General features: G+C 40.3%; 1 protein-coding gene and 1 non-coding gene across 5 annotated transcripts in view; one reads left to right on the top strand and one right to left on the bottom strand.

Moving 5' to 3' along the window:
- The window catches only part of LOC126094452 (45 kDa calcium-binding protein), a 163,786-nt gene that overhangs the window by 118,242 nt on the left and 17,659 nt on the right, over window positions 1-27,885 (bottom strand). Inside the window, exon 1 of one of the 4 annotated variants that reach the window (XM_049908827.1) lies at window positions 10,766-10,938. The exons of the other annotated variants lie outside the window; for them this stretch is intronic. Within the exon in view, the coding sequence (XP_049764784.1) occupies window positions 10,766-10,863 (98 nt within the window). The 5' untranslated portion in view covers window positions 10,864-10,938. Of the gene's footprint in view, window positions 1-10,765; window positions 10,939-27,885 lie in introns of those variants that run through there. 4 annotated transcript variants of the gene reach the window in all.
- Trnal-caa (transfer RNA leucine (anticodon CAA)) lies at window positions 18,425-18,499 on the top strand. Its single transcript has one exon. It is a non-coding gene; the product is annotated as a tRNA-Leu (tRNA).

Genomic DNA, 27,885 nt, shown 5'->3' with positions numbered 1-27,885 from the left:
AGGAGGTGGAACATATTCAGATTCAGGTGCATATAGAGGCTACATTGTTGATGTCCAACCTCCTACACGGCCAGAACCCACTCCTTTTCAGGAAGCATCCAGTTGCCCCCCCCCCCCCCCTCCCCCAGAAACAATCGATCTGTCAGCAATCCCATTGCCTGTGCTAGCATCTGACCTGGCTGATCACATCAATGGCCTTCTGTTGAAGGCTTTGGCGGGGCTTCAACATCTCTCTCGCCCCTTCCTCGATGAAGTCGGCACAGGCTGGGCCACTACTGGCCCTACATGCCAGTTGAAGGGGGAGAGGGGTTTAGCATCCAACAGTGATTAAGAAATTCTGCCTAGCCCAAGTATCAACACAGAGAACAGGTCAGAGGTACTCGGGCTACTTACTCAAACTGCAACTTGCTCCTGTACAAGGTGCCATCATGGCGAGCATGACATTTGTAACCATTCACTGATGTGAGCTGGCCCATAAAAACTGTGGCTCAGCACTTGCAGTCAGTCTCTTGGTAGTATTTGAAACCTTCAGGTATATGCCATTGAACAGTAAAGTTTTGACCTTGACTGTTTACCATTTATGATTTGGATTGCTCCTGAGACTGTTGTATACATTTAAGACAACTTTGCTACACTCTGAACTTGCTTTTAGCTAGCTGTTCATTTCGTGAACTTTGCTGTCATCAACCTCAGGAACCACTGTTTGTTCCACTGTTCTCTGCAATATCAGCAGTCTGAATGATCACAAATGTGTTCTACCTGTGCACAGTAGGATAGAAAACTTTTGGTTAGCTATGACATTATCCACTGGTTTGGTGTACAATCAGTTGCATAAAACCTCTGAGAATATTGTGTTTCACAATGTCAAATGCCTTAGGCAGGCCACAGAAAATACCAACCACTGTCATTTTGTTTTCTGCTGCTTGTAAAATTCGGTAAGTTAATGTGTAAATGGCATTCTTAGTTGAACACCTTTTGTGAAATCCAAACTGTGGTTTTATTGTTGCTTATGTGGGGTATTGTTCTAGTCCTTCTAAAAATCCAAAAAAATGATGCAGTAGTGAAATGGTTTGGCAGTTATTGACATTTCTCTTCTCATCTTTCTTGTACTTGGGTTTAATAATGGTGATTTCAATCTCTCTGAAAAATTGTCCAGAGTTAATGATTACATATATCAGAAAAAACAGAATTTATTCTATAAGAACAACTCTTTCATATTCTGTTGAAAACATTGTCAAATCCAGATGAGCTTTTATTTTTGAAAGAATACACAATTTTCTTAATTTCAGAAGAAGAAGTAGGTGAGTCGTCCATATGACTGAACTTCATGCGAGTTGCTTTTTCAGCATACTACTTTGATTTTTCCCCTGAACTGTTCGTCCCTATATTTTCTACATACTACATTTAAAAAATGATTATTAAACATATCTGCTGCCTGTTATTGGTCATTTATAGCCCTTTCATTTAAAACAATAGTCATGTCTTTCTGTTCCTTAGCCTCTCATTTCACTGCATTCCATACAGACTTAAGCTTGTTTTTGGAATTATTGATTTCTGACATGATGTGTACATTTCTTAGTTTTTTAATAACTTTTGTTAGTAATTTTGAGTATTTTTGTAGTGTGCAACTGCTACATGATTTTGCTGCATGATTTTTAGATCTTGTTGCCAACGGACGAATTTCCTTTTTTTCTTATCACAAGATAATTTAAATCCTCTTGTGATCCAAGGTTTTTACATCACTGTTTTATGTCCTTTCTGATCAGCTTATGCAAAAAGCTTTTTTTTTTTTCAAATAACAATATGAATTTATTGTGGAATAGATCACATTTTATGTCAGCATTGGTTCCTTATAAATTTCATCCTAAATCATCATCTTGGTGGAGCCAGAGGGACAAATTTGCTAGATTAAGAGTGAGATTATAGACAGACAATCTTGAAAGAAAGAAATTAGAATGGAACAGGATCATCATCAGAATATCAAGGGGCTGAAAAACAAAACAGATGACTTCTTGTATGTCTAAAATACGTGGAAAATTCTGATGTGATAAGATGATATACGTCTACTTGAACACCATGCAACCAAAGGGGTGAAGAAGTTAAATATCAGGGATTATAGACTTTTTTAGGTTACAGTTAACATCAAAAGAGGAGAAGCTGCAACATGTGTTTGGGTGTTTTAATCTAATTTCAGTAGTCAAGTTTTCCAACTCATTTGCAGCAAGCTAGTAAGCACCTGATTGATAACATAGTATAGACAGTACTCTGGCTGAAACAGCTAACGTGTACCCAAGTGTAATGGACTATCTGATCATAGTGCACAATTAATGGAAATAAACAATGTACAAGGGTAAGTCAATTATTATCCACAAAGTAATTGTAAAATTTTATTCTAATCAAATAGGAAACTTAAAAGAACATCATTTTTCGACAGTTTCATTGCATTTCAACGCACTTGGTCCATCATTGTACAAGCTTCCTGATGCCCTCATAAAGGAAGGGGGTCGGTTGAGCTGTGAGCCAGGAATGCACCACTTCTTTCACTGCTTCGGCCCTTAATTCCTATATGGAGGATGATCCAGTACTTCAAATTTGAGTTTCTGGAGAGTTTCAGCAGTGTGGGCAGCAGTATGTGGATGGGCATTTTTGTGCAACAACACAACACCTTTTGACAGCAATCCTTGGCATTTGCTTCGATTGCAGGCTTTAGCCTGTAACGTAAACTGTTTCTTGTTGTGCCCCTTTCCCCATAATGTTCCAGTATTGGGCCTTGTGCATCCCAAAGGTCTGTAAGCATCAGTTTTCCTATGGACAGTTGGGTGTTGAACATTTTCTTGCACGGCGAATTTGGACGTTTCCATTCCATACACCGCCGTTTACTCTCCAGCTCATAATGATGGATCCATGCTTTGTCACCAGTAATGATCCTGTCTAAGAAGTTGTCCCCTTCATTACCATACTGATCCAAATGTTTTTTGCAGATGTCCAAGTGCGTTTGTTTATGCAACTGTGTGAGTTGTTTTGAGACCCATCTTGCACAAACTTTATGAAACCCAAGTCTGCTGTGGATGATTTTGTAGGCAGAACCGTGACTAATTTGCAGAATGATGTGCCACATCGTCAATAGTTAATCGTCTGTCTAAGAGAATCATTTCACGTGAAGACTCACTGGTTTCTTTATTTGTGGCGGTAAACAGTAATCCGGCTCCTTCATCATGCAAAACACTTGTGCGACCATTTCGGAATTTTTCTATCCATTCGTAGACACTCCGTTGTGGCAAAACACTGTTCCTGTACTGCACCAAAAGTCTTCGATGAATTTCAGCTCCTGATACGCCTTCTGGCCACGAAAACCGATCACTGAACGTTGCTCTTCTTTGGTGCAAATAGACAGCGGAGCAGCTATGATTAACAGCACAGCAGCGATAATGAAACTAACCTATCAGCTTGAAAATTGCACAGATATAACAACAAATAAACAAAGCATGCATCATCAACGTAAAATGACAGTACTACCAAAATAAACAAAAATATAACTAAATCGCGGATAATAATTGACTTACCCTCATAGTGTCTTATAGGCCCGGGGCAGGTTCATCAACACCAATGAGGCTAATTAATGAGAACACGATACAAGGTTTTAAGTGTAAGATGATGTGGGATGAGGTATAAGTATGGAAAGAGATGCTAATACCTAATTCAATTTATTCCACAGTAAATTTGTGTCAATATTTGAAACTAGCTTTGCTAAAAAGTTATCCAAAAATTTCATTAAAAAATCAAACTACAGATAACTATGGGTATTAAAACCTCATGTAAGAGGAAGACTGAAATTTATGTAACATAAGAAGAAGTAAATATCTGACACTGCTTACATATTACAAAAATTACTGCAGTATTTTAATGAAAGTAAAATGTCCAGAAGTATGTAGGTTCTGACAGGAATTAATAAGATTAAGACTGTGCAAGAAATTGTCAAATGAAAGACAAAACAGCCAGTCAATGTACAAGATACCACAACAATTAAATTAAATGGCAATGTTATGACTGATCATTCACAAGTTATGAGTATTTTTAACAATCACTTTCTAAATGTAGCAGTGAAAATAGGATTAAATGGTTTAGTTGAAGAATCATGAGAATATATTACAGAATAATGAGAATATATTACAAAGTCATTCCAAAAAACTTCATGCAACTATAAGTACCACCAAAGCCCTTCATTGAAATTAATAAAATTCTATGGTATATGGCACTGATGGAATTTGAAACAGATTTCTGAAAAGTTATCCTAATTTAATAAAGAATGTCATTACGAGGTATCTGTAATGTACCAATGGCACATGGATCTTTTCCACACAGATTAAAATAAGCAATTATTAAACCTCTTTATAAGAAAGGTGCCACAAGAAAGACAAACAATTATTGTCCAATGTCTTTACTGGCACTTTTTTCCAAAATACTCGAAAAAGTACTGCACTCAAGAGTAGCTTCATGTTTAAGTAGAAATAATATCAATGTTTGGATTCCAGAAGGGTTGCTAAACTGAGAATGCTAATATTATAAGTCTTAAATACTAACATATTGCAAGCTGGTATTCTGAGTGCTCTTTCCGAGGCATCTAATTGCATAGATCATTTTACATGCTTAGCTAAATTTAGTTTCTATAAAACTGATGAGGAGGTATTGAATAGGATTGGGGAGAAGAGAAGTTTGTGGCACAACTTGACTAGAAGAAGGGATCGGTTGGTAGGACATGTTCTGAGGCATCGAGGGATCACAAATTTAGCATTGGAGGGCAGCGTGGAGGGTAAAAATCGTAGAGGGAGACCAAGAGATCAATACACTAAGCAGATTCAGAAGGATGTAGGTTGCAGTAGGTACTGGGAGATGAAGAAGCTTGCACAGGATAGAGTAGTATGGAGAGCTGCATCAAACCAGTCTCAGGACTGAAGACCACAACAACAACAAAAACTGATGGCTTCACACTTAAGTGGTCTGAATCATATTTAACTATCATAGTGCAAAAAGTTGTGCTGAATAATTAAAACAATGTTGAAAGGGTACTAAATCTTAGCGACTGGGAAGAATCACAAAGAAGGTCCCCACAGAGTTCAATTTGAGTTCACTTCTATTCCTCATGTACACAACGACTTTCCACTTAACATTCAACAAGCAGATTTGGTACTTTTTGCAGATGATGCTAGTGTTGTAGTAAGTCCTATAAGAGAGAAAGCAACAATATTGATTGTAAAAGATGTTTCTCAAAGAGTTATAAAGTACTGGCAGAATTGAAGCTGTGAGGACGAGTTATGAGTCGTGCTTGGGTAGCTCAGTTGGTAGAGCACTGGCCTGTGAAAGGCAAAGGTCCTGAGTTCGAGTCTCAGTCTGGCATACAGTTTTAATCTGCCAGGAAGTTTCATATCAGAGCACACTCCACTACAGAATGAAAATCTCACTCTGGAATTATAAAGTTGTTCACTGAAAATGGATTTTTGCTAAAATTTTGAGTAAATGCACTATGTACATTTCTGTACCAAAAAAAAATAGTCATTTCATTTCAACAACTGATGTAGCATATTCACAGGAGTCAGCAAACAGGGTAGAATGCTCCAGAGTTTTAAACATACATAATGATGAAAACCTGACCTCGAAGAAGCATATTACTTAGCTTCTCAAGCAATTAAATTCACCTGCTTTTGCTATTTGTGTAATTGCTAGTCTTGGAAACAAACAAATCAGTCTCCTGACATATCTTGCACATTTCCACTCAATAACGTCTTATGGCGTAATTATCTGGGGTAACCCATCACTTACAAAGAAAGTGTTGATTGTACAAAAGTGAGCAGAAAGAATAACATGTGGTGTTCATCCATGGTCAACACGTAGGTACCTTTTCAAGGAGTCAGGCATTTTCACTGCACCATCACAATACATACAGGGTGATTCATGAAGATATGTAAATATTTTAATATGTTATTCTACAAGTAGAACTAAAGAAAAAAGTTCATATAAACATAGGTCCACAAATGTTTGGTTACGAAGTTACGGCTAATAAAAGATTTTGCCTGAAATTTAGCAACTTCACTAATATGAAGCCATCGCAAAACTGTACGAGGTTAAAGTAAAGCACAATTTCCATTTATTTTGTTGTCATTGGTCTGTCAACTCTAAAAAAACATGTCCTGAATGTTTATCTGCAGTAGTTTTCCCGAACATCCAGAGCAAAGATTACTACACAAGTAAATTTGTTTACTTTCCATTAAGAATGTAGAAATGTTTATGTCATTGTTGACAATTGTTAGTGAATTGTTTCAGTCATTTTCTAGCCTTGAAAAGAGTCAGTTTTTTGTATTGTTCAGTGAAGGAACATAATAACAACATTGTATTTAAGTGAAACCACATAGTAACTGTTGTAGTTTGTAGATTAGAAATAGGGATGCCTTTCAAAGTTATGAGAGAGGAATATGCCAATATGGTGTTTATTTATGACAAATGTGATAACACTGAGCTCTTTTTTTTTTTTTTTTTTTTTTTTTTTTTTTTTTTTTTTTTTTTTTTTTAAAAGAATTCATGCGTGTATTGTATTAATAAAAGCAGATCATTTTACACATTCATACAGTTTCAGTTAACATTATTGCCATCATTTTTCTGAAATTAAATTCTCTGCAACCTCTGTTGAAAACTTTGTGCAATTATCTGGAATTTAAAAAACAAATTGGGCCATGTAGTTAATAAATTAAAATTTTTACGAAATTACGTCTTTGCTTCCCTGGATGTTCAGGAAAACTACTGCAGGTACACTTCTAGGACATGTTTTATTATATTCACCAGATCAGTAACAACAAAATAAAGGGAAATCATGCTTTACTTCTACCTTGTACAGTTTTGTGATGACTTCATATTAGCAAAGTTGCTAAATTCAGGCAAAATCTTTTATTAGCTGTAACTCTGTAACTAAACATTTGTGGACCTATGTTTATATGAACTTTTTTCTTTAGTTTTACTTATAGAATAACATATTAAAATATTTGCATATCTTCGTGAAGCACCCCATATATTCAATAATTAAATTTGTCATAAATAATCCATCACTATTTAAGAAGATTAGGGAAGGCCATATCTACAACACTAGATAAAAAAAAGACCTTTATTACCCATTATTAAAGCTATCAGTAGCTCAGAAAGGAGTTCAAAAAGCAGCATCAAAATTTTTTCATCACTTGCCCAATAACATGAAAGGTCTGACAGGTTGCAAAGGAAGTTTTAAAACTAACTCAAAATCATTTCTCCTAGACAACACCTTCTATTTCAAGGACGAATTTTAATATAAAAACTGGTAACCTGTAAAAATGAAAGGAGCTAGTTTTCAAGAGTAGTTGCATGTGCAGAACTAAAATATAATGAGTTCATTAATGTTAATGCCAATTATGTATATGTATCCTGTAATCTGACTTGTTCCCTATCATTTTGATAAAAGAATTGTTTAAACGATCTATGGAACATCTAACTAACTCTCTTGAATCGATTATGACAAAATTATTTGACTGGGTAGATAAAAAATCTACTCCAAAGCGGGCGGCAGAACACACACATAAAAGAATGTTGTAATTGGCAAGCTTTCAGAGACATTGGCCCCTTCTTCAGGCAGAAGGGTTGAAGGTGAAGGAAGAATGGTAAAGGAAAAGGACTGGAGAGGTCTAGGAAATGAAGCAGATTTCGGAAAAGTCACCCAGAACTGCGGATCAGGGGAGACATACCGAACAGAATGAGAAGGAAAGCTCTTGAAATTGTGTTCTGTGTAAATTTATGTAACAACTCCTTTTCCCATATTAGTTCTACATGAATAAGAGGCTAGAGCTTAATCTTTTATTTTTGAACTTCTAAATCCTGTGGTAATATGGTGCTTGGATAGGCACAGGGTGTCTATTTTCCAAACAGACAAGCAGCAGTTCTTCTACCTTATTACTAAGTCTTCTAAGGAGAAACTGTTAGGTGAAGGAAGTGAGGACAATGGGTTACTGCAGCCTAAGGCCAGGATGATGTGTTGCAAGGATAACTCCCATCTGCATAGTTAAGAGAAGCTGGTGGTAGAGAGGAGGATCCAGATGGACTAGGTTGTGAAGCAGCCACTGAAATCAAGCATGTTGTGCCACCAAGCGACCAACTTCATTCTTGGCAATGGTTTCGCAATGGCCATTCATCCTGATGGACAGCTGGTTGGTAGTCATACAACACAAAAAGCTGTGCAGTGTTCGTAGCAGAACTGGTATTTGACATGGCTGCTTTCACAGGTGGCCCAGCCTCTGATGGTGTAGGATAAGCCTGTGATAGGACTGGAGTAGGAAATGCCAAGAGGGTGGATTGGGCAGGTCTTGCACCCTGGGAGGGGTTAGGAATGGAAGTGGCATAGGGATGAACTAGGATGATGTGTATGTTGGGTGGGTGTCAACACCACTTTAGGAGGGGTGTAAAGGATCTAGGGTGCGATGTCCCTCATTTCACGTCATGATGAGAGATAATCAAAACCCTGACAAATAATACGGTTCAGTTCTTCCAGTCCAGGGTGATACTGGGTGATGACAGGGCATTGCTTTGTAGTTGATTCTTGGGGATGGTGGAAGGATTGGATGTGTGAGGTTATGGCCTGGAGATCTGTCGGTGGACAATGTTCAGGGGCTAGTGCTTATCAGGGAAGGCCTTCATGATACCTTCAGCTTACTGGGAAAGGAAGTTTTCGTCACTGCAGATACGTTATCCATGGGTGGCCTGCCTGTATGGGGGGGGATTTTTTGGTGTGGAAAGGGTGACAGCTGTCGAAATGCAGGTTATATTGTTGATAAGTGGGTTTAATGAGAATACAGGTGTGGTTGGAGGCTTCAGAGAAGTGGAGGTCATCATCTAGGAAGGTGGCACATTGAATTCAGAAGGAGCAGGTAAAGTTAATGGGAGAGAAGGTGTTGGGATTATGAAGGGAGGGTGTCTTGGCCTTGAGTTTAGATCATGAAGATATCATCACTGAAACTGAACAAGACTAGAGGTTGGGAGTTTTGGGAGGCTAAGAAAGTTTCCTCTAGACGGCATGTAGACAGGTTGGCATAGTATTATGCCATGCGAGTGCCCATGAAGGTGCCATGGATTTGTTTGTATACCTTCCCTTCAAGGAAAAGTAGTTGGGGTTAAAATGTAATTAGCAAAGTGTATAAGGATGTCATCCCCCTCCCCAATTTACAACCCATCACCTTCAGCGTCTGTCAATACCCACAGGCTCCGACAACCATGCATCACGTGGCTAGCACATGCACTCGCCACCCCTTCCTTCCGTATTCCTAGGCAGCAAAACTGGCTGCTTCTGGCTGAGTCACTACCCACCGAACTCCAACCGCTGTCCCTGCCTCTCACCGCTTCCTCCCTCTACCCACCCTACCTGACAAAACCTCCACCACAACCTAATCCACCTGCTGAAATGCAGCAGTATGCATCCAACTGTAGGCATTAGGGGCCTCTCTCCCTCTCTGTCTGTGTGTGTGTGTGTGTGTGTGAGGGTGTGTGTGTGAGTGAGTGTGTGTGTGCGTTTTTGTCTACTCTACCTCAAAAAAGGATTACTTACAAAGCTAACAAGGTTTCTTTTTTTTGTGAGTGCCTGTTGGTGATTCAATGTTTCAACTGTTTGGTGGCTGGTCTCCTTTAATCCAAAATACTTACATTCTATCAGAACTTTACTACATAATTATCAATCCATAATTTAAGTTCCACATACTTTGAACTTTTGGTTTGGAAATGAACAAAGGGCATTCAAAAAGTTTTGCACAGTCATCTCTAATATTTTTTATTTTTTGCAGGAGGAGAGTGAAATTTTTTGTGAACATACTTGGAACATTTAGCTATACATTGAGCCTACTCAATGTAGCTTCCATCATCTTTGACACATCTGGCCCACCATTCTTTCCATGATGTAAATGCACTTTGGTAAAATTCTGGGGACTGACTTTTACACCATCGCTTGGCACAGGAAATAAGGTCTTTCTTGTTATCAAATGTTTTAGCACACAGAGCCAAGTCCAGCTTGTAGGGAGGCTGAGGAACAAATTTCCAACCCATTTTCCTGATTTTCTCCTGCGTCATAAGGGCTGTATGGGGTTTGACATTGTCATGGTGTAGTCTGATGAGCTGACCCTGAAGCTGTAGTCTGTGGGTCTTGATGGTATGTCTCAGCTTGTCCAGTGACAAACAGTAATGGTCCTGGTTAATTTTGGAGCCATGTTCCAAAAAGTCAATGAAAATGACACCACACTGATTCCAGAAAAACAGGCCATCACCTTTCGGCCTGCTGTTCGTGAGAGTCTCGGTTTCTTCTTCTGAGGGGAACCTGGATGACACCACTCCATGGATTAGGTTTTGCTCTCAGGTTTGGACAAAAACAACCATGTTTCATCCTGGGTAATGGCGCCGTCAAAATACTGTTTCCACTCTTCAGTAAAGGTCTTCATGAGACCCTCACACACATTTTTCCTCATTGTTTTCATTTCTCTTGTCAATAATCTAGGCACCCAATGTGCACAGATTTTTCTGTACCTTAGTGACTGTACCAGTGATACCACACTAAGCGCACTAAGCGATGCAAACGAGTCATTTCAGCAAGCTGTCATGTCATCACACATCTGTCATTTTGGATGATTTAATCAATGGTCTCCTTATTCACATCACTCACTGCCATCAATAGTCTACCGCATCGTGGATTGTCCAGTAGAGAGAAATCACCTACTTTAAACCTCTGCAACCACTGCTGGATACTGCTGCAATCCACTGTGTCCTCCCAATAAACAGGGAGCAACTTCCTGTGAATCGATGTGGCAGCGTCATCACCGGTCTTGAAGAGGAACTCTATCACCGACCTTTGTTGAAACCTGACATCTACTTCACAGTCCATTGTGGCTTACATGTAAATAAAAGAAAATACTTTTGTATACCAACTTATAGCTAAATGATCAAAGTATGTTCACAAAAAATTTCATTCTCCTCCTGCAAAAAATAAAAAATTAGAGACGACTGTGCAAAACTTTTTGAACGCCCTTTGTATGATACGAGTTTTCGCAATGTTCAGTTTCAATCCACTTAACAGGAACCAGTTTTCTGGGTTACTGAGTGTGCTCACAAGATAGCTTTGAATTTTTCTTCCATCATTAGTTTCAGTTAAAACAAAGTATCACCAGCAAACAGAACTGGTGGGGAATTTATACTTATGGGTGAGACATTTACAGCAAACAGGAACAGGACTGGCCATAAAATGGAGCTTGGGGTACACCTTGTGATACCGTACCCCATTTAGAATAACAATTCACTGCATTTGAAGCAACAGTTATCCTTTGTTTTCTGTTCTGCAGGTATGATAAAAGCCACCGAAGAGCATTGCCCTTAATCACATATTTATCTTACTTGTATATGAAAAAGGCATGGTTTACAGAGTCACAGGCTGCTGTAAGATGGCAGAAGGTACCTGCAAAATACTAACCCTATCACAGTTTGGATTTCAAAAGGGCCACTCTACTGAGACCATTAGGGATCTACTGTGATTTGTTGAAGGCATTTGATCATAATATTCTATCAGAGGGGCACTTGCACACTGAAATGGTGACACTCTGCAGTGAGTGACAGGGATAGTCGAATTTGTCATTCTTGGAACTGAGAGCTGGCTGGAACCCAAAGTAGAAAGCTCCAAAATATTTAGTGAGACATAGAACATATATCCCCCCCCCATGAACCATAGATCTTGCCGTTGGTGGGGAGGCTTGCGTGCGTCAGCGATACAGATAGCCGTGCCGTAGGTACAACCACAACAGAGGGGTATCTGTTGAGAGGCCAGACAAACGTGTGGTTCCTGAAGAGGGGCAGCAGCCTTTTCAGTAGTTGCAAGGGCAACAGTCTGGATGATTGACTGATCTGGCCTTGTAACAATAACCAAAACGGCCTTGCTGTGCTGGTACTGCGAACGGCTGAAAGCAAGGGGAAACTATGGCTGTAATTTTTCCCGAGGGCATGCAGCTTTACTGTATGATTAAATGATGATGGCGTCCTCTTGGGTAAAATATTCCGGAGGTAAAATAGTCCCCCATTCGGATCTCCGGGCAGGAACTACTCAAGAGGATGTCGTTATCAGGAGAAAGAAAACTGGCGTTTTACGGATCGGAGCGTGGAATGTCAGATCCCTTAATCGGGCAGGTAGGTTAGAAAATTTAAAAAGGGAAATGGATAGGTTAAAGTTAGATATAGTGGGAATTAGTGAAGTTCGGTGGCAGGAGGAACAAGACTTCTGGTCAGGTGACTACAGGGTTATAAACACACAGTCAAATAGGGGTAATGCAGGAGTAGGTTTAATAATGAATAGGAAAATAGGGATGCGGGTAAGCTACTACAAACAGCATAGTGAACGCATTATTGTGGCCAAGATAGATACGAAGCCCACACTTACTACAGTAGTACAAGTTTCTATGCCAACTAGCTCTGCAGATGACGAAGAAATTGAAGAAATGTATGATGAAATAAAAGAAATTATTCAGTTAGTGAAGGGAGACGAAAATTTAATAGTCATGGGTAACTGGAATTCGAGTTTAGGAAAAGGGAGAGAAGGAAACATAGTAGGTGAATATGGATTGGGGGTAAGAAATGAAAGAGGAAGCCGGCTGGTAGAATTTTGCACAGAGCACAACTTAATCATAGCTAACACTTGGTTTAAGAAACATGATAGAAGGTTGTATACATGGAAGAACCCTGGAGATACTAAAAGGTATCAAATAGATTATATAACGGTAAGACAGAGATTTAGGAACCAGGTTTTAAATTGTAAGACATTTCCAGGGGCAGATGTGGACTCTGACCACAATCTATTGGTTATGACCTGTAGATTAAAACTGAAGAAACTGCAAAAGGTGGAAATTTAAGGAGATGGGACCTGGATAAACTGAAAGAACCAGAGGATGTACAGAGTTTCAGGGAGAGCATAAAGGAAGAATTGACAGGAATGGGGGAAAGAAATACAGTAGAAGAAGAATGGGTAGCTCTGAGGGATGAAGTAGTGAAGGCAGCAGAGAATCAAGTAGGTAAAAAGACGAGGGCTAGTAGAAATCCTTGGGTAACAGAAGAAGTATTGAATTTAATTAATGATATATAATTGATGAAATATAAAAATGCAGTAAATGAAGCAGGCAAAAAGGAATACAAACGTCTCAAAAATGAGATCGACAGGAAGTGCAAAATGGTTAAGCAGGGATGGCTAGAGGACAAATGTAAGGATGTAGAGGCTTATCTCACTAGGGGTAAGATAGATACTGCCTACAGGAAAATTAAAGAGACCTTTGGAGATAAGAGAACCACTTGTATGAACATCAAGAGCTCAGATGGAAACCCAGTTCTAAGCAAAGAAGGGAAAGCAGAAAGGTGGAATGAGTATATAGAGGATCTATACAAGGGCAATGTACTTGAGGACAATATTATGGAAATGGAAGAGAATGTGGATGAAGATGAAATGGGAGATACGATACTGCGTGAAGAGTTTGACAGAGCACTGAAAGACCTGAGTCGAAACAAGGCCCCCGGAGTAGACAACATTCCATTGGAACTACTGACGGCCTTGGGAGAGCCAGCCCTGACAAAAACTCTACCATCTGGTGAGCAAGCTGTATGAAACAGGCAAAATACCCTCAGACTTCAAGAAAAATATAATAATTCCAATCCCAAAGAAAGCTGGTGTTGACAGATGTGAAAATTACCGAACAATCAGTTTAATAAGCCACAGCTGCAAAATACTAACACGAATTCTTTGCAGACGAATGGAAAAACTAGTAGAAGCCGACCTCGGGGAAGATCAGTTTGGATTCTGTAGAAATACTGGAACACGTGAGGCAATACTGACCTTACGACTTATCTTAGAAGAAAGATTAAGGAAAGGCAAACCTACGTTTCTAGCATTTGTAGACTTAGAGAAAGCTTTTGACAATGTTGCCTGGAATACTCTCTTTCAAATTCTAAAGCTGGCAGGGGTAAAATACAGGGGGCAAAAGGCTATTTACAATTTGTACAGAAACCAGATGGGAGTTATAAGAGTCGAGGGACATGAAACGGAAGCAGTGGTTGGGAAGGGAGTAAGACAGGGTTGTAGCCTCTCCCCGATGTTATTCAATCTGTATATTGAGCAAGCAGTAAAGGAAACAAAAGAAAAATTCGGAGTTGGTATTAAAATCCATGGAGAAGAAATAAAAACTTTGAGGTTCGCTGATGACATTGTAATTCTGTCAGAGACAGCAAAGGACTTGGAAGAGCAGTTGAACGGAATGGATGGTGTCTTGAAGGGAGGATATAAGATGAACATCAACAAAAGCAAAACGAGGATAATGGAAGGTAGTCGAATTAAGTCGGGTGATGTTGAGGGTATTAGATAAGGAAATGAGACACTTAAAGTAGTAAAGGAGTTTTGCTATTTGGGGAGCAAAATAACTGATGATGGTCGAAGTAGAGAGGATATAAAATGTAGACTGGCAATGGCAAGGAAAACATTTCTGAAGAAGAGAAATTTGTTAACATCGAGTATAGATTTAAGTGTCAGGAAGTCATTTCTGAAAGTATTTGTATGGAGTGTAGCCATGTACGGAAGTGAAACCTGGACGGTAAATTGTTTGTACAAGAAGAGAATAGAAGCTTTCGAAATGTGGTGCTACAGAAGAATGCTGAAGATTAGATGGGTAGATCACATAACTAATGAGGAAGTATTGAATAGGATTGGGGAGAAGAGAAGTTTGTGGCACAACTTGACCAGAAGAAGGGATCGGTTGATAAGACATGTTCTGAGGCATCGTAGAGGGAGACCAAGAGATGAATACACTAAGCAGATTCAGAAGGATGTAGGTTGCAGTAGGTACTGGGAGATGAAGCAGCTTGCACAGGATAGGCTGCATCAAACCAGTCTCAGGACTGAAGACCACAACAACAACAACAACAACAACAGAACATATATCAAAAAGACAGGTTAGATGCCATAGAAAGGGGTGTGTTCATTGCAGTTGATGAAAACATTGAGTCTACTGAGGTCAAAACTGGATCAACTTTGAAGCTACCTGGATGCAAGTAACACAAGTAGGTGAACTGAAGTTAATTATCAGATTCCATTGTGATAGTTTTAGAAACATTCCAAAAAGGTTATTCTCTGCATCTAGTTCCAATATGACAGATGTAAAAGAATTATAGGCAGAGTTTAAACAGATTGTGAATTGCACTCTGGAAAAGTATGTGCTGAGCAAGTGGATTTAAGGTTGAAAGGACACACTGTGGCTTAATAAAATGCGGACAATGCTGAGGAAGCAGTGACTGCTGCACTCTCAGTACAAAACAGAATGCAACAATGATGACAAGCAAAAGTTAGTAGAAATACACGTGTCTGTAAAAAGATCAAGCTTCCACTGAAATATCTTAGCAAAAATCTCGAAGATGGCAGAAAAAAGCTCAAGCTTGGCCCCTTACTTATCTTGCATTTATCATGAATCTATTGCCCAGTGTGAAGTCCTCAGCGACTGTAAAAAATGCAGGTGACTGCCATACATAAGAAGGGTAAAAGAACGGACTCGTAAAATTACAGACCAATATTCACAGTATCAGTTTGCTGCAGAATCTTGAACATATTCTGAGTTCGAATATACTAAAATTTCTTGAAACGGAAAGCTTCCGCTCGCAATCAGCATGGATTTCGAAAGCATTGTCTGTGCAAACCTCCGCTTTCCTTATCCTCATATAATATCCTGCAAACCATGGATGAAAAGCAACAGGCAGAACCCATATTCCTGTATTTCCAGAAAGCATTTGACACAGTCCCCCAGTGCAGACTGTTAACGAAGATCCAAGTATATGGATTAGTTTCCCAGATATATGAGTGGCTTGATGACTTCTTACATAAAAGAATCCAATATGTTGTCCTCAATGATGAGTGCTCCTCAGAGACAAAGGTATTGTCAGGAGAATCCCGGGGAAGACTGATAGGAGCAATTTTATTCTCTACATACATAAATGATCTAATGAAATGGACAGGGTGAACAGCAAACTGAGACTCTTTGCTGATGATGCTGTGGTGTACAGGAAAGTGTCATGTATGAGGGATTGTAGGAGGATACAAGATAACTTGAACAAAATTTCTAGTTGGTGTGATGAATGGCAGCTTGCTCTAAATGTGGAAAAATGTAAGTTAATGAAGATTGGCAAAACAATCCCGCAGTGTTTAAATACAGCATTGGTAGTATGCTGCTTGGCATAGTTACTTCAATTAAATATGCAGGCGTAACGTAGCAGAGCAATTTGAAATGGAGCAAGCACATAAGGAGAGTAGTACAGAAGGCAAATGGTTGACTTCGGTTTAGTGGTATAGTTTTAGGAAACAGTAGCTCATCTATAAAGGAGACCACAAATAGAATACTAATGCAACCCACTCTCGAGTACTGCTCAAGTGCTTGGGATCCCCTTCAAGTTCAACTAAAGGAAGCCATCGAAGTTACCGGTAGGTTTGATCAACATGCAAGTATTACGGAGATGCTTTGTCAACTCATATGGGAATCCCTGGAGAGAAGGCAACATTCTTTTCATGAAACACTATTGAGAGAATTTAGAGAACCGCCAACATATATTTCACGTAAGGACGACGAAGACAAGACAGAAATTAAGGCTTATATGGAGACATGGACAGTCATTTTTCCCTCACTCTATCTGCAGGTGGAACAAGAAGGTAAATGACTAGCTGTGGTTCAAGGTATCCATTGCCATGCATCATACAATGACTTGCAGTGTACATATGTAGATGTAGGTGAAGGCTATATACAATTACTACACCCAAGGAGAGTCATAAAAAAAATATTCAGAACATTATCCTTTCAGAAAAGTGTAGTACAGTATTGTTGCTTATCTGTAGATCAGTCAGCCATTGACCATTTAAGCAAACTCTAACTCATATATGAAGTCTTCACGGGTTGTCAGCCGAGTAGCGTCATCATCTCGTAGCAACGTTTTCATGGAATGCGTCTCCATCATCTTCAGGCAAAGTGTCGGGATATCGTCAGCCGCAAGCTGATATCTCTGCTGGACCGCTCCCCACTTCCTGCTGCCGGCCAATCACACACCCGCAGAATCGCTCGATGCACCTGGAGCAGCCGGTGGTGGTGGTGGTGGTGGTGGTGATGGTAGGGGGGGAGGGGCGGGGGGGACCGTGTGCGGGGTTCGTGTCCCAGCGTACATCTCTCTCTGCTCTGTCCGTGGCCCTCGGTGGAATGGAATGTTCTTCTCTGATTTTACTGATTGCAGGCTCCCAGGCTGCGCTAAGATGGTAGCCACTGTCGCAGTTGATTAGGTTGTGGTGTAACTGTATTTCTACAGGCTCTTTGATTACTTGCAGAACTGTTCTGCAAGGTTCGCAGGAGAGCTTCTGTAAAGTTTGGAAGGTAGGAGACGAGGTACTGGCAGAAGTAAAGCTGTGAGTACCGGGCATGAGTCGTGCTTCGGTAGCTCAGTTGGTAGAGCACTTGCCCGCGAAAGGCAAAGGTCCCGAGTTCGAGTCTCGGTCGGGCACACAGTTTTAATTTGCCAGGAAGTTTCATATCAGCGCACACTCCGCTGCAGAGTGAAAATCTCATTCTGGAAACATTGCCCAGGCTGTGGCTAAGCCATGTCTCCGCTATATCCTTTCTTTCAGGAGTGCTAGTTCTGCAAGGTTCGCAGGAGAGCTTCTGTAAAGTTTGGAAGGTAGGAGACGAGGTACTGGCAGAAGTAAAGCTGTGAGTACCGGGCGTGAGTCGTGCTTCGGTAGCTCAGTTGGTAGAGCACTTGCCCGCGAAAGGCAAAGGTCCCGAGTTCGAGTCTCGGTCGGGCACACAGTTTTAATTTGCCAGGAAGTTTCATATCAGCGCACACTCCGCTGCAGAGTGAAAATCTCATTCTGGAAACATTGCCCAGGCTGTGGCTAAGCCATGTCTCCGCTATATCCTTTCTTTCAGGAGTGCTAGTTCTGCAAGGTTCGCAGGAGAGCTTCTGTAAAGTTTGGAAGGTAGGAGACGAGGTACTGGCAGAAGTAAAGCTGTGAGTACCGGGCGTGAGTCGTGCTTCGGTAGCTCAGTTGGTAGAGCACTTGCCCGCGAAAGGCAAAGGTCCCGAGTTCGAGTCTCGGTCGGGCACACAGTTTTAATCTGCCAGGAAGTTTCATATCAGCGCACACTCCGCTGCAGAGTGAAAATCTCATTCTGGAAACATCGCCCAGGCTGTGGCTAAGCCATGTCTCCGCTATATCCTTTCTTTCAGGAGTGCTAGTTCTGCAAGGTTCGCAGGAGAGCTTCTGTAAAGTTTGGAAGGTAGGAGACGAGGTACTGGCAGAAGTAAAGCTGTGAGTACCGGGCGTGAGTCGTGCTTCGGTAGCTCAGTTGGTAGAGCACTTGCCCGCAAAAGGCAAAGGTCCCGAGTTCGAGTCTCGGTCGGGCACACAGTTTTAATCTGCCAGGAAGTTTCATATCAGCGAACACTCCGCTGCAGAGTGAAAATCTCATTCTGGAAACATGCTTTGTTTATTTGCTGTTATATCTTTGCAATTTTCAAGCTGATAGGTTAGTTTCGTTATCGCTGCCGTGCTGTTAATCACGGCTGCTCGGCTGTCTATTTGCACCAAAGAAGAGCAACGTTCAGTGATCCGTTTTTTGTGGTCAGAAGGCATATCAGGGGCTGAAATTCATCGAAGGCTTTTGGTACAGTACAGGAACAGTGTTTTGCCACAACGGAGTGTCTACGAATGGATTGAAAAATTCCGAAATGGTTGCACAAGTGTTACGCACAATGAAGGAGCCAGATGACCATTTATTGCGACAAATGAAGAAACCATTAGCGTTCATGTGAAATGATTCTCTTAGACAGACGATTACCTATTGTCGACGTGGCACATCGTCTGCAAATTAGTCACGGTTCTGTCTATTAAATCATCCACAACAGACTTGGGTTTCACAAAGTTTGTGCAAGATGGGTCCCAAAACAACTTATACAGGTGCATAAACAAATGCGCTTGGACATCTGCAAACAACATTTGGATCACTATGGCAATGAAGGGGACAACTTCTTAGACAGGATCATTACTGGTGACAAAACATGTACTTGTCATTACGAGCTGGAGAGTAAACGGCAGAGTTTGGAATGGAAACATCCAAATTCGCAGTGCAAGGAAAAGTTCAAGACCCAACCGTCTGCAGGAAAACTGATGCTTACGGTTTTTTGGGACGCACAAGGTCCGAAGGTCTGGTACTGGAACATTATGGGGAAAGGGGCACAACAATAAACAGTGTACACTACAGTGAGATGCTTACTGCCAGGCTAAAGCCTGCAATTCGAAGCAAACACCAAGGATTGCTGTCAAAAGGTGTTGTGTTGTTGCACGACAATGCTGTCCGCATACTGCTGCCCACATTGCTGAAACGCTCCAGAAACTCAAATTTGAAGTACTGATCATCCTCCATATAGTCCCGATCTTGCCCCTTCTATCACTTGTTTGGTCCACTGAAACAGGCATTAAGAGCCTTTGATTTGCCTCGGACGAAGCATTGAAAGAAGCGGTGTATTCCTGGCTTGCAGCTCAACCGAGAACCTTCCTTTATGAGGGCATCAGGAAGCTTGTACAACAATGGGCCAAGTGAGTTGAAACGCAAGGAGACTATGTCAAAAAATGTTCTTGTAAGTTTCAGGGTGTATATATGGACAAGGAAAAAAAATTCCCGGATTGTTCCCGGATATCCCGTTTACAAAATATACTTTTTCCTGGGCGAAAATACACTTTTTCCGTGCTAAGTGACAGTAGCTTTTCTGTACATTTTTCCCTCGGAACTCATCAATCCTTTGAATGGTTAACGTTTTATACACTGGCGTACAATTTCCTGAAAAAAAAAAAAAGAAAACTGGGAGAGAGAAGTTTTGTGTGCAGCAACATATTTTCGTATTACGAAAGTATAAATTCGAATTGTGCAGCAACCACAGTACGTTAGTTTCTGGAGCGTTGAAATCGAGATTGCGATGTCCTTTTGTAAGCCAATCATGTCTCGTGCCATGTGATCTCGCCAGCCAATGACAGCAGATATTCAGAGCATAGGACACGTGTTATAGTCAGCCTAAAGCAAGGTCACTGTTACATAGCACGAACACGCAAATAGGGAAAGTTAATGGTTCACATTAATATATATAGTATAGCTACAAGAAAAGCTAAGCTTTCACATCTAATATTGGTCTCGAAGATTAATAAGCAATAGAGAAGCTAAGCTTCCACATGTAATATTGATCTTTTTTTGCATGTGTTATACTTAAACTAGAGTCAAACGCTCTGTGATTTAAGAAATTCATACCACTTTCTCACACGTAACATAATTCATCTTGCATAAAAGGAAATTTACTTTGAAAGAAACGCTTTTCGAACCACCCTTCACATTACTATCCTGAGACTGTTAGAAATAGGTTTGATTTAGTAGTTGCCAGAGAGCGCCAGAAAACAGGCATTATTGCGCGTGGATTGATGCAGGGAGCCCGCATATTCGTATGTATAAAGCACTAAGAGAGCAGACATCAGAGGATACTCCTAGAGCATCGGAATTTTGTAAACAATACTAAAATGCATAATTCGGCTTGAAGCGCACATTTGTTTTTTCCAGATTCACAATGAAGTAGGTCCCATCTGATACTAAGCTTTTCAGTGTGGTTTTTGGGACGTAAATGTTCTTGGAGTACCAGTACTGTACTATCTCAAGTTTGGTTTATTATGGCATAATGCCATACATAGCAGACGATGAGAACGTGAACCTGAAATTCAGCAAACAGTTGGAACTAGCCAATACTGTGGAATGAAACACTTTGTTTCAAACAAATTGATTGCCTCAACAGAAAAGATTGATAAAGCCAAATTTCTTTAGCAAACTGACAAAAATAACTTTATTGTTCTGCAAGGCGATTAATGCTTGACCACTAATAACTTGGAAATAAAATAAAATCAGAAAACTGAAACTAATAATATATTTTTGCCTTCTGTAATTATGTGAATGTATTTTAATTCACTTGATTGCTCCCAGCCACAGAAATCCATTTTGTTTTGTTTTCATTTGACATGGGAGCTGTAAACGGGGAGGAAACAATGAAATCACATAACACAAACAAGGGTCACGTGGTGACTAACCCTCCCCACTTCAACTCAGACAACTCTGTACATGCGTGAATCTAGCAGCTAGGGCGCGCAAGAAAAATTTTTGTCGATGGCATCTGGCTACTTGCTGCTACTGCCGATTCAGCTAACAGCCACACTTCAAGTACCCAGAAGGGAGAAGGTACTGCTCATACGCGATTCAACTGCACATGCGCATGACACCGCTGGCACCTGGTCAAACGAACCTAATGGAAACAGTTGTGACATCACACTCATGGAAAGCAGTTCATTGTTACAAAGTATTACATAGTCTTCACCCTAAGACCTTTGACATATATTTGCAGACACACGGTGTTTAGTTATTGTAAATGGTGCAAGTTAAGTTTTTTTCATCTCATTTGTGTTGTATTGCTGCAGTTTCATTCTCCAGTAGGAAGATACAGTAAGATTCTTTGCTAGAGAATCAATTCTCAGCAGTCAAAATTACAAAAAGTTATCTGAAAGCTAAAGCAATGAAAATTTCCCAGAATTCTGAAAAATTCCTGGGTTTTTCCTGGTTTTCTCCCAGATCAAAAAATTCCCGGGTTTTTCCTGGATTTCCCGGTTGTTCCAGGTTGTATACACTCTGAAGTTTCCTGTTTGATTACAATAAAATTTTATAACTACTTTGTGGATAATAACTGACTTACCCCTGTATATAGTTTTGATATGGACAGAGGCAAGATTCAAGAATTAATACGTGTTACTTGATTGCTGTTAACCACAGAACTTGGACATCAGTGAAGTTAAGTACTCAATAGGTTCCTGTAATAAAATGTATTTTAACTACGTGTGCATTCTGTGTTGTAGTGATAGGAAACAGGCCACCCACCTATCATACCACCCTCTCCTCATCCAGTCAGGAACCACAAAACACTGCAAGTGGGTACAGTCACAACAATTATACCATACATAGGACATTACTGTGTGAGAATATGTAAAATATGCTAGCAATCCATCTACAAATCAATACAATGAGTTAGTATTAGCTCAATTTGTTATGTGTCTGGAAGTCTAAAAATTTCACGCAGTTTCATTTGGTGTGTTTTTAAGATTTAGAGTAAAGCTGTTTCTGTGAACTAGTTGTAAGCCTGTAACATTATTCTCCTGACTGTGTTTGCTAGGAATGTGTTTTGGCCATTTATCAGTATACTTGTATCATTATCAGTATACTTGTATCATCTGCACACATTACATTTTGTTAAGAGTTCTCCAATGTCTTTCATAAATCATTTATATAGGTCAAGAACAGTACCAAACATTGAGGTACTCTGTATTTAAAGTTTCATCATTTCAAATTTAGTTTTATCTCTGTGCTATCATCCACATAACTCATGAATGCTCTACTGCTTTATTCTTACTTCCTGTACTATTTTTCCTAAGCATGTACTTATTCATTACTTATTGTAATCTGGTGGAACTCTGGGTAGAATAAAGTGTTCCCTTCTTCTGACACTTGTAAATCGAAAACGTAAAAATGCTAGTGCTGCATAGAATTCAAACTTATCAGACTCATCCCTTTAAACGTGTGACTTCTGTCATGATACTGCTCTTTTTCCTTTTAGGAACAGTAGCTATATCTTACCTGGGTTGATCCTAGGAGTACCCTTTCTCCTTCCATTTTAGTAGGTATGCCCCTTTCTTATTCCCATCCTCCTATGGTACAGGTTAATCCCCTTCTTGATGCCCCAGTCTGTGCAATATAGGTCAGCCTTTCATAGGTCTGCCTATCCGCCCTTTTTCTCATCCAATAAATGTCGAGTGCACCCTCCATATCCTTCTTGAGTAGGCCTCCTGGTTCATTGCCCTAGCATACATCTTTATGAATACTATTCTTAAATATCCTCTAGTAAAATTACAAATCTACCGTATTTACTCGAATCTAAGCCGCACTCGAATCTAAGCCGCACCTGAAAAATGAGACTCGAAATAAAGGAAAAAAAAAATTCCCGAATCTAAGCCGCACCGGAAATTTGAGACTCGAAATTCCAGGGGAGAGTAAAGTTTTAGGCCGCACCTCCAAATCAAAACAAAGTTGGTCCATTGTAATATGAGATACAATTTAGGTCGAATGAATGACGATACAGCTACAGTAGTTTGGTTCGAGTCGTAAGCTTAGCAGTTAAGCTTTACCAGGTAGCCATTGCTATGCGTCAGGCGCTCCGTCCGTATTTATACGGGTACCCTTCCTTTTTCACGTACTTCGTCTGGTTTGAATCAATTGCTCATTTTGCTTTGATCAGATAAGTGCTGTTTTCTTTGTTATAGGTGTTTGCGTCACTCTAAGCTGAAAATGCATTACTGTACTGTGTCACGCTTTGTTTCTCGCATTGATAGTGCGTGTTTACGGCCTGTCGCCGCTCGCGGCTTGGCTTGCTTTTGTGCGCGCTACCGCCGCTTACAGTTCAAAAAAAAAAAAAAAAAAAAAAAAAAAAAAAAAAAAAAAAAAAAAAAAAGAAAGAAGAGAGAGAGTAATCGTCTCATTAGCGAAACAATTGCAAGAGACTGCTATTTGTTGTTACTTACACTGCTGCTTTCTTTGATAATGATCAACAAGAACCAAATAATAGACTGCGTATGATAGAACATGTTCTGAACGAGAGTTAGGCGAAAATGTTTCTCCGTTCGAAAATCTTTGCGGCCGCTTCTTTGGTACATCAAATTCTGCACAGAATTTAGTCATCTTAGAATTACAAATCTAGTCAGTTGCCGTGCTTCATTTCTCACTGTATCACTATTAGGCATAAGAATAATACGAATATAAACATGACACGATACGTATATTCTTCCGCGTTTGCTGTTTCACTCTAGTTTCGTAGTTTATTAGGCAGGCAGGATTTAAATGAGATAGCAGCAAACACGAAAGAATACATGACAAAATGTTGATATTCGTATTATTCTTATGGTGAAGAGAATACTGCATATGTGATTCACATTTCATCAGGTTCCTATTAGCAACCATCTTTTCTCATGGGTAGGAAAAAATTCAGAAAGTAGAGTTGGCCATATTGACAAACATTCCAAACAGTCTTGCATGTCGGGTTTTCGTAGTACATTGAAATTCTGCTACATTCGAAGATCAACAATACAGAATTTGTATTTACTTTGTTGGATAATGTATGAAAATGCAGTGGTCGAAACTCGGGGCGGAGAAAAAAAGCTCGTCTTCCACCTTTTTTTTTTAATTTATTTACTGACGCGGAGGTTTTGGCGCCATTATTTATCTTTGTGCCTTTACGATGGCAGAAGTTAGTTGTGGCGGCACCTACCAACATTTTTCAGAACTTCCACTTGCCTTGCACTCGATTCTAAGCCGCAGGCGGCTTTTTGCATTACAAAAACCGGAAAAAAAGTGCGGCTTAGATTCGAGTAAATACGGTACTTTAGTCTTCTATCCTACTTTCTAATACTTCATCTAATATCCTAGAGTCCTCTTTCAATCCTCACTTTTACCATATAAACAGATATCATGCCCACACATAGTAGATGCTATGTCTACCTGCATTTACCAACTCCCAGTAGATACTATGCCTTTTATCAAACGGCTAGCATGGCACATGTAAATATATTTTTGAGAGCGACAAAAAATAATGATGCACAACTGTCACATATCCAGAATGTATAATGTGCATCGACTCAGTTGTACGCGACAAAACAACAACAACGATGCAGAACTGTCATATATCAACAATGTAATATGTGCATTGACTCAGATGTACCTATATCTTTATTCCCCAAATCCCTTGGCCGTTCTGACATCACTTCAGGTTTCTAATTTGTAATTCTCCTGTTTGTGTTTAAGTGTATCTTTGTGTGTATGTAGATGTGTGTTTGTGTATCCTGATTCTTTGGCCGACTTATATGAAATAAGCTGGAGGTTATTGGAACCCACAGAAAATAAGGACTTCAGTGATAGAAGTATATACACATGGAAAGAGGGAAAGATAGACCTGTACTCAAATGAGGAGTAAGAAAGGAAACAGTAGAACTGGTTGCTAAGATCGAAGAAGAGAAATAAAATATCCCCAGAGACAGGAAAACCCTTCCCACCCCCCTTCCCCAGGATCCCTACTTCACCAGTACTTGAGTGAGAAGATGGAGGGGGTATGATGTTCAACGTCTCCTACAGAACGGACATTCTCACCTTCACTTTTGAAGCCCCCAAAGAAAAATCTTAGCATGAAATTACAATGAAAGTAATAGCCCTAGCTGCAGACGGGCGTTGATATAAGTCAAAGGGGACAGTTGAAAATGTGTGCCCCAACCGGGACTCGAACTTGGGATCTCCTCCTTACATGGCAGATGCTCTATCCATCTGAGCCACCGAGGACACAGAGGATAGTGCGACTGCAGGGGCTTATCTCTGGCACGCCTCCCGTGAGACCCACATTCCCAATTTATTGTCCCGATGTCCCAAACTATATTCATAGTGCCCTGCCTATTATACTCATTACTCGTGCCTTTTTGCCACGCACACACACACACACACACACACACACACACACACACACACACACACAAATTAAGACTCACCAGCCATTTGACCATCTTCTTCTTCTGTGTGGGTGCACAAATAATGCCCGAACTCTTATGGGAATCAGCAAAAAGCCACGAGTAATGAGTATATTGGGCAGGAGCGCTATAAATATAGTGCGGGACAATAAGTTGGGAATTTGGGTCTCATGGGAGGCATGCCAGAGATAAGCCCCTGCAGTCACACTATCCTCTGTGTCCTCACATGGATAGAGCGTCTGCCATGTAAGCAGCAGATCCCATGTTCAAGTCCCGGTCAGGGCACACATTTTCAACTGCCCCGTTGACTTATATCAATGCCTGTATGCAGCTACGGGTATTCATTTCATTGTAATTTCATTCTAATGAGCTGCATGGTCACCGACGGTATCTGTTCTTTCGGACTTGTCCAAAAGAACAGATACCATCTTCATACATATAAAAATCTTAGCAACACCAGTGGAACGGCAAATGGTGAAGAATCAGTAGCACTTGTCTGTGAGGGTTGTCTGAAAGGTGGGGTGTGTGATTAGTGTTAGTCATGCTTGTACTTACACTACCCACCCCTTCCAAAAGTGATACAAGCCTTCCCATTTACATCACATCTCACAAAAGGTATAAAATATTCTATTGTGTGTGAATATGGCGTCCGGCACAGTTGTTTATAGTGAGAAAGTGAACAAAAGTTATAGTTGTGTGGTGAAAAACGGAACATACGTAAATTATAACAGTGAAATAGTGAAGCTAAATGAACGTGTATCAAGCCTGCAATTAATTGTAGATGTACTAAGGCGGGACATTGCGCATTTAGAAAATGAAAATGCCGAACTGAAAAAGGCGCGTAATATCCCGATCGCCAAAGCAAGTAAAACACGGAACTGGGAGCACAGGACTAGCATGATCACGGAAGAAAGAAGCGAAAAGGTGATAAATACAACGAATGGAACGAACCGCGGCAATACAAGCAGTTTCAGTGTCCTACCTACAATAAACGAGTGCTCTGAAGTGGATATAGGCCTAGAGGCAGAAACAACAAGGCAACATATGTTTACTAGGCCAAAAAGGGTAGGTCGTGTGAAACCCAGTGACTGTAGAATTACTGTGGTAACAAAAAACCGTTTTCATGCACTAGATTCAGATATAAATGTGGAATCCACGGAAAACTGTGACGACAACAACACCCCGAATCTATATAGTGACAAGCACATGAGCAGAAACTTCCGCAATAAACGTGAAGACAAACTCAAAGTGAAAATATTCTCTGATAGCCATGGACGTGAGATCGCAAAAATACTACGTTACAGTCATTGTATACAAGCAACTAGTATTGTCAAACCAGGTGCACCCATCCAAGAACTCGTTAGAAACATAGAAACTGAAAATGATCGTCATATTGTCGTCATAGCTGGAGCCAATAATGTATATAAAAACGACCTCCACAGTGCAACACAAAACCTTAAGGCAATACTAAATTCAACAAGAGAGAAATCAGTTTTTGTAGTCGGAATTCCACATAGGCATGACCTTTCGGAATGGTCATGTGTGAACGTGGAAATCATAAAAGCAAACAGGCAATACTCAAAGATTTGCAGGGCCTACCAAAACGCATATTTTATAAGTATGGACTCCTTGCAAAGAGACTGTTACACGAAACATGGCATGCACCTTAATAACAGAGGCAAGAAGATTCTGTGCCAAAACATCAGCATGATACTGAAAGCATCTGACAACCAAGAAGTAATTGCTGCTCTTCCAGTTCCTTGCTTGACGCAAGCAGAGCCTGAAGAAATGGTTACTTCTATTGCAGCAGTAGAAGTAGAGGTGGAAGCAGCAGTTGTACCTACACACATAACAAATGCTGCAGCAGCAGTACCTACCACACTTCATCTACAGGATTCAACAGCAGCAGAAGATGAAGCAACATCCAAATCTCCACTGTCATCAGTTGCCACAACAATGCCTACAGCAGCAGCAGCAGTACCTACCACACTTCACCAGCAAGATTCAACAGCAGCAGAAGAAGAAGCAACCACCTTATCTCCTCAGTCACCAGATGCCACAAGAGTGCCTCCAGACACCATAACAGCAGTTCCATCAAATCCTCTAGTAGCAGCTTCATCTACAATATCATCACAAGGAGGGAAGAGTAGGCA

This window comes from Schistocerca cancellata, chromosome 8 (genome assembly GCF_023864275.1).
Source record: "Schistocerca cancellata isolate TAMUIC-IGC-003103 chromosome 8, iqSchCanc2.1, whole genome shotgun sequence".
NCBI lineage: Eukaryota > Metazoa > Arthropoda > Insecta > Orthoptera > Acrididae > Schistocerca > Schistocerca cancellata.
This window is presented reverse-complemented; position numbering and strand designations above follow the sequence as displayed.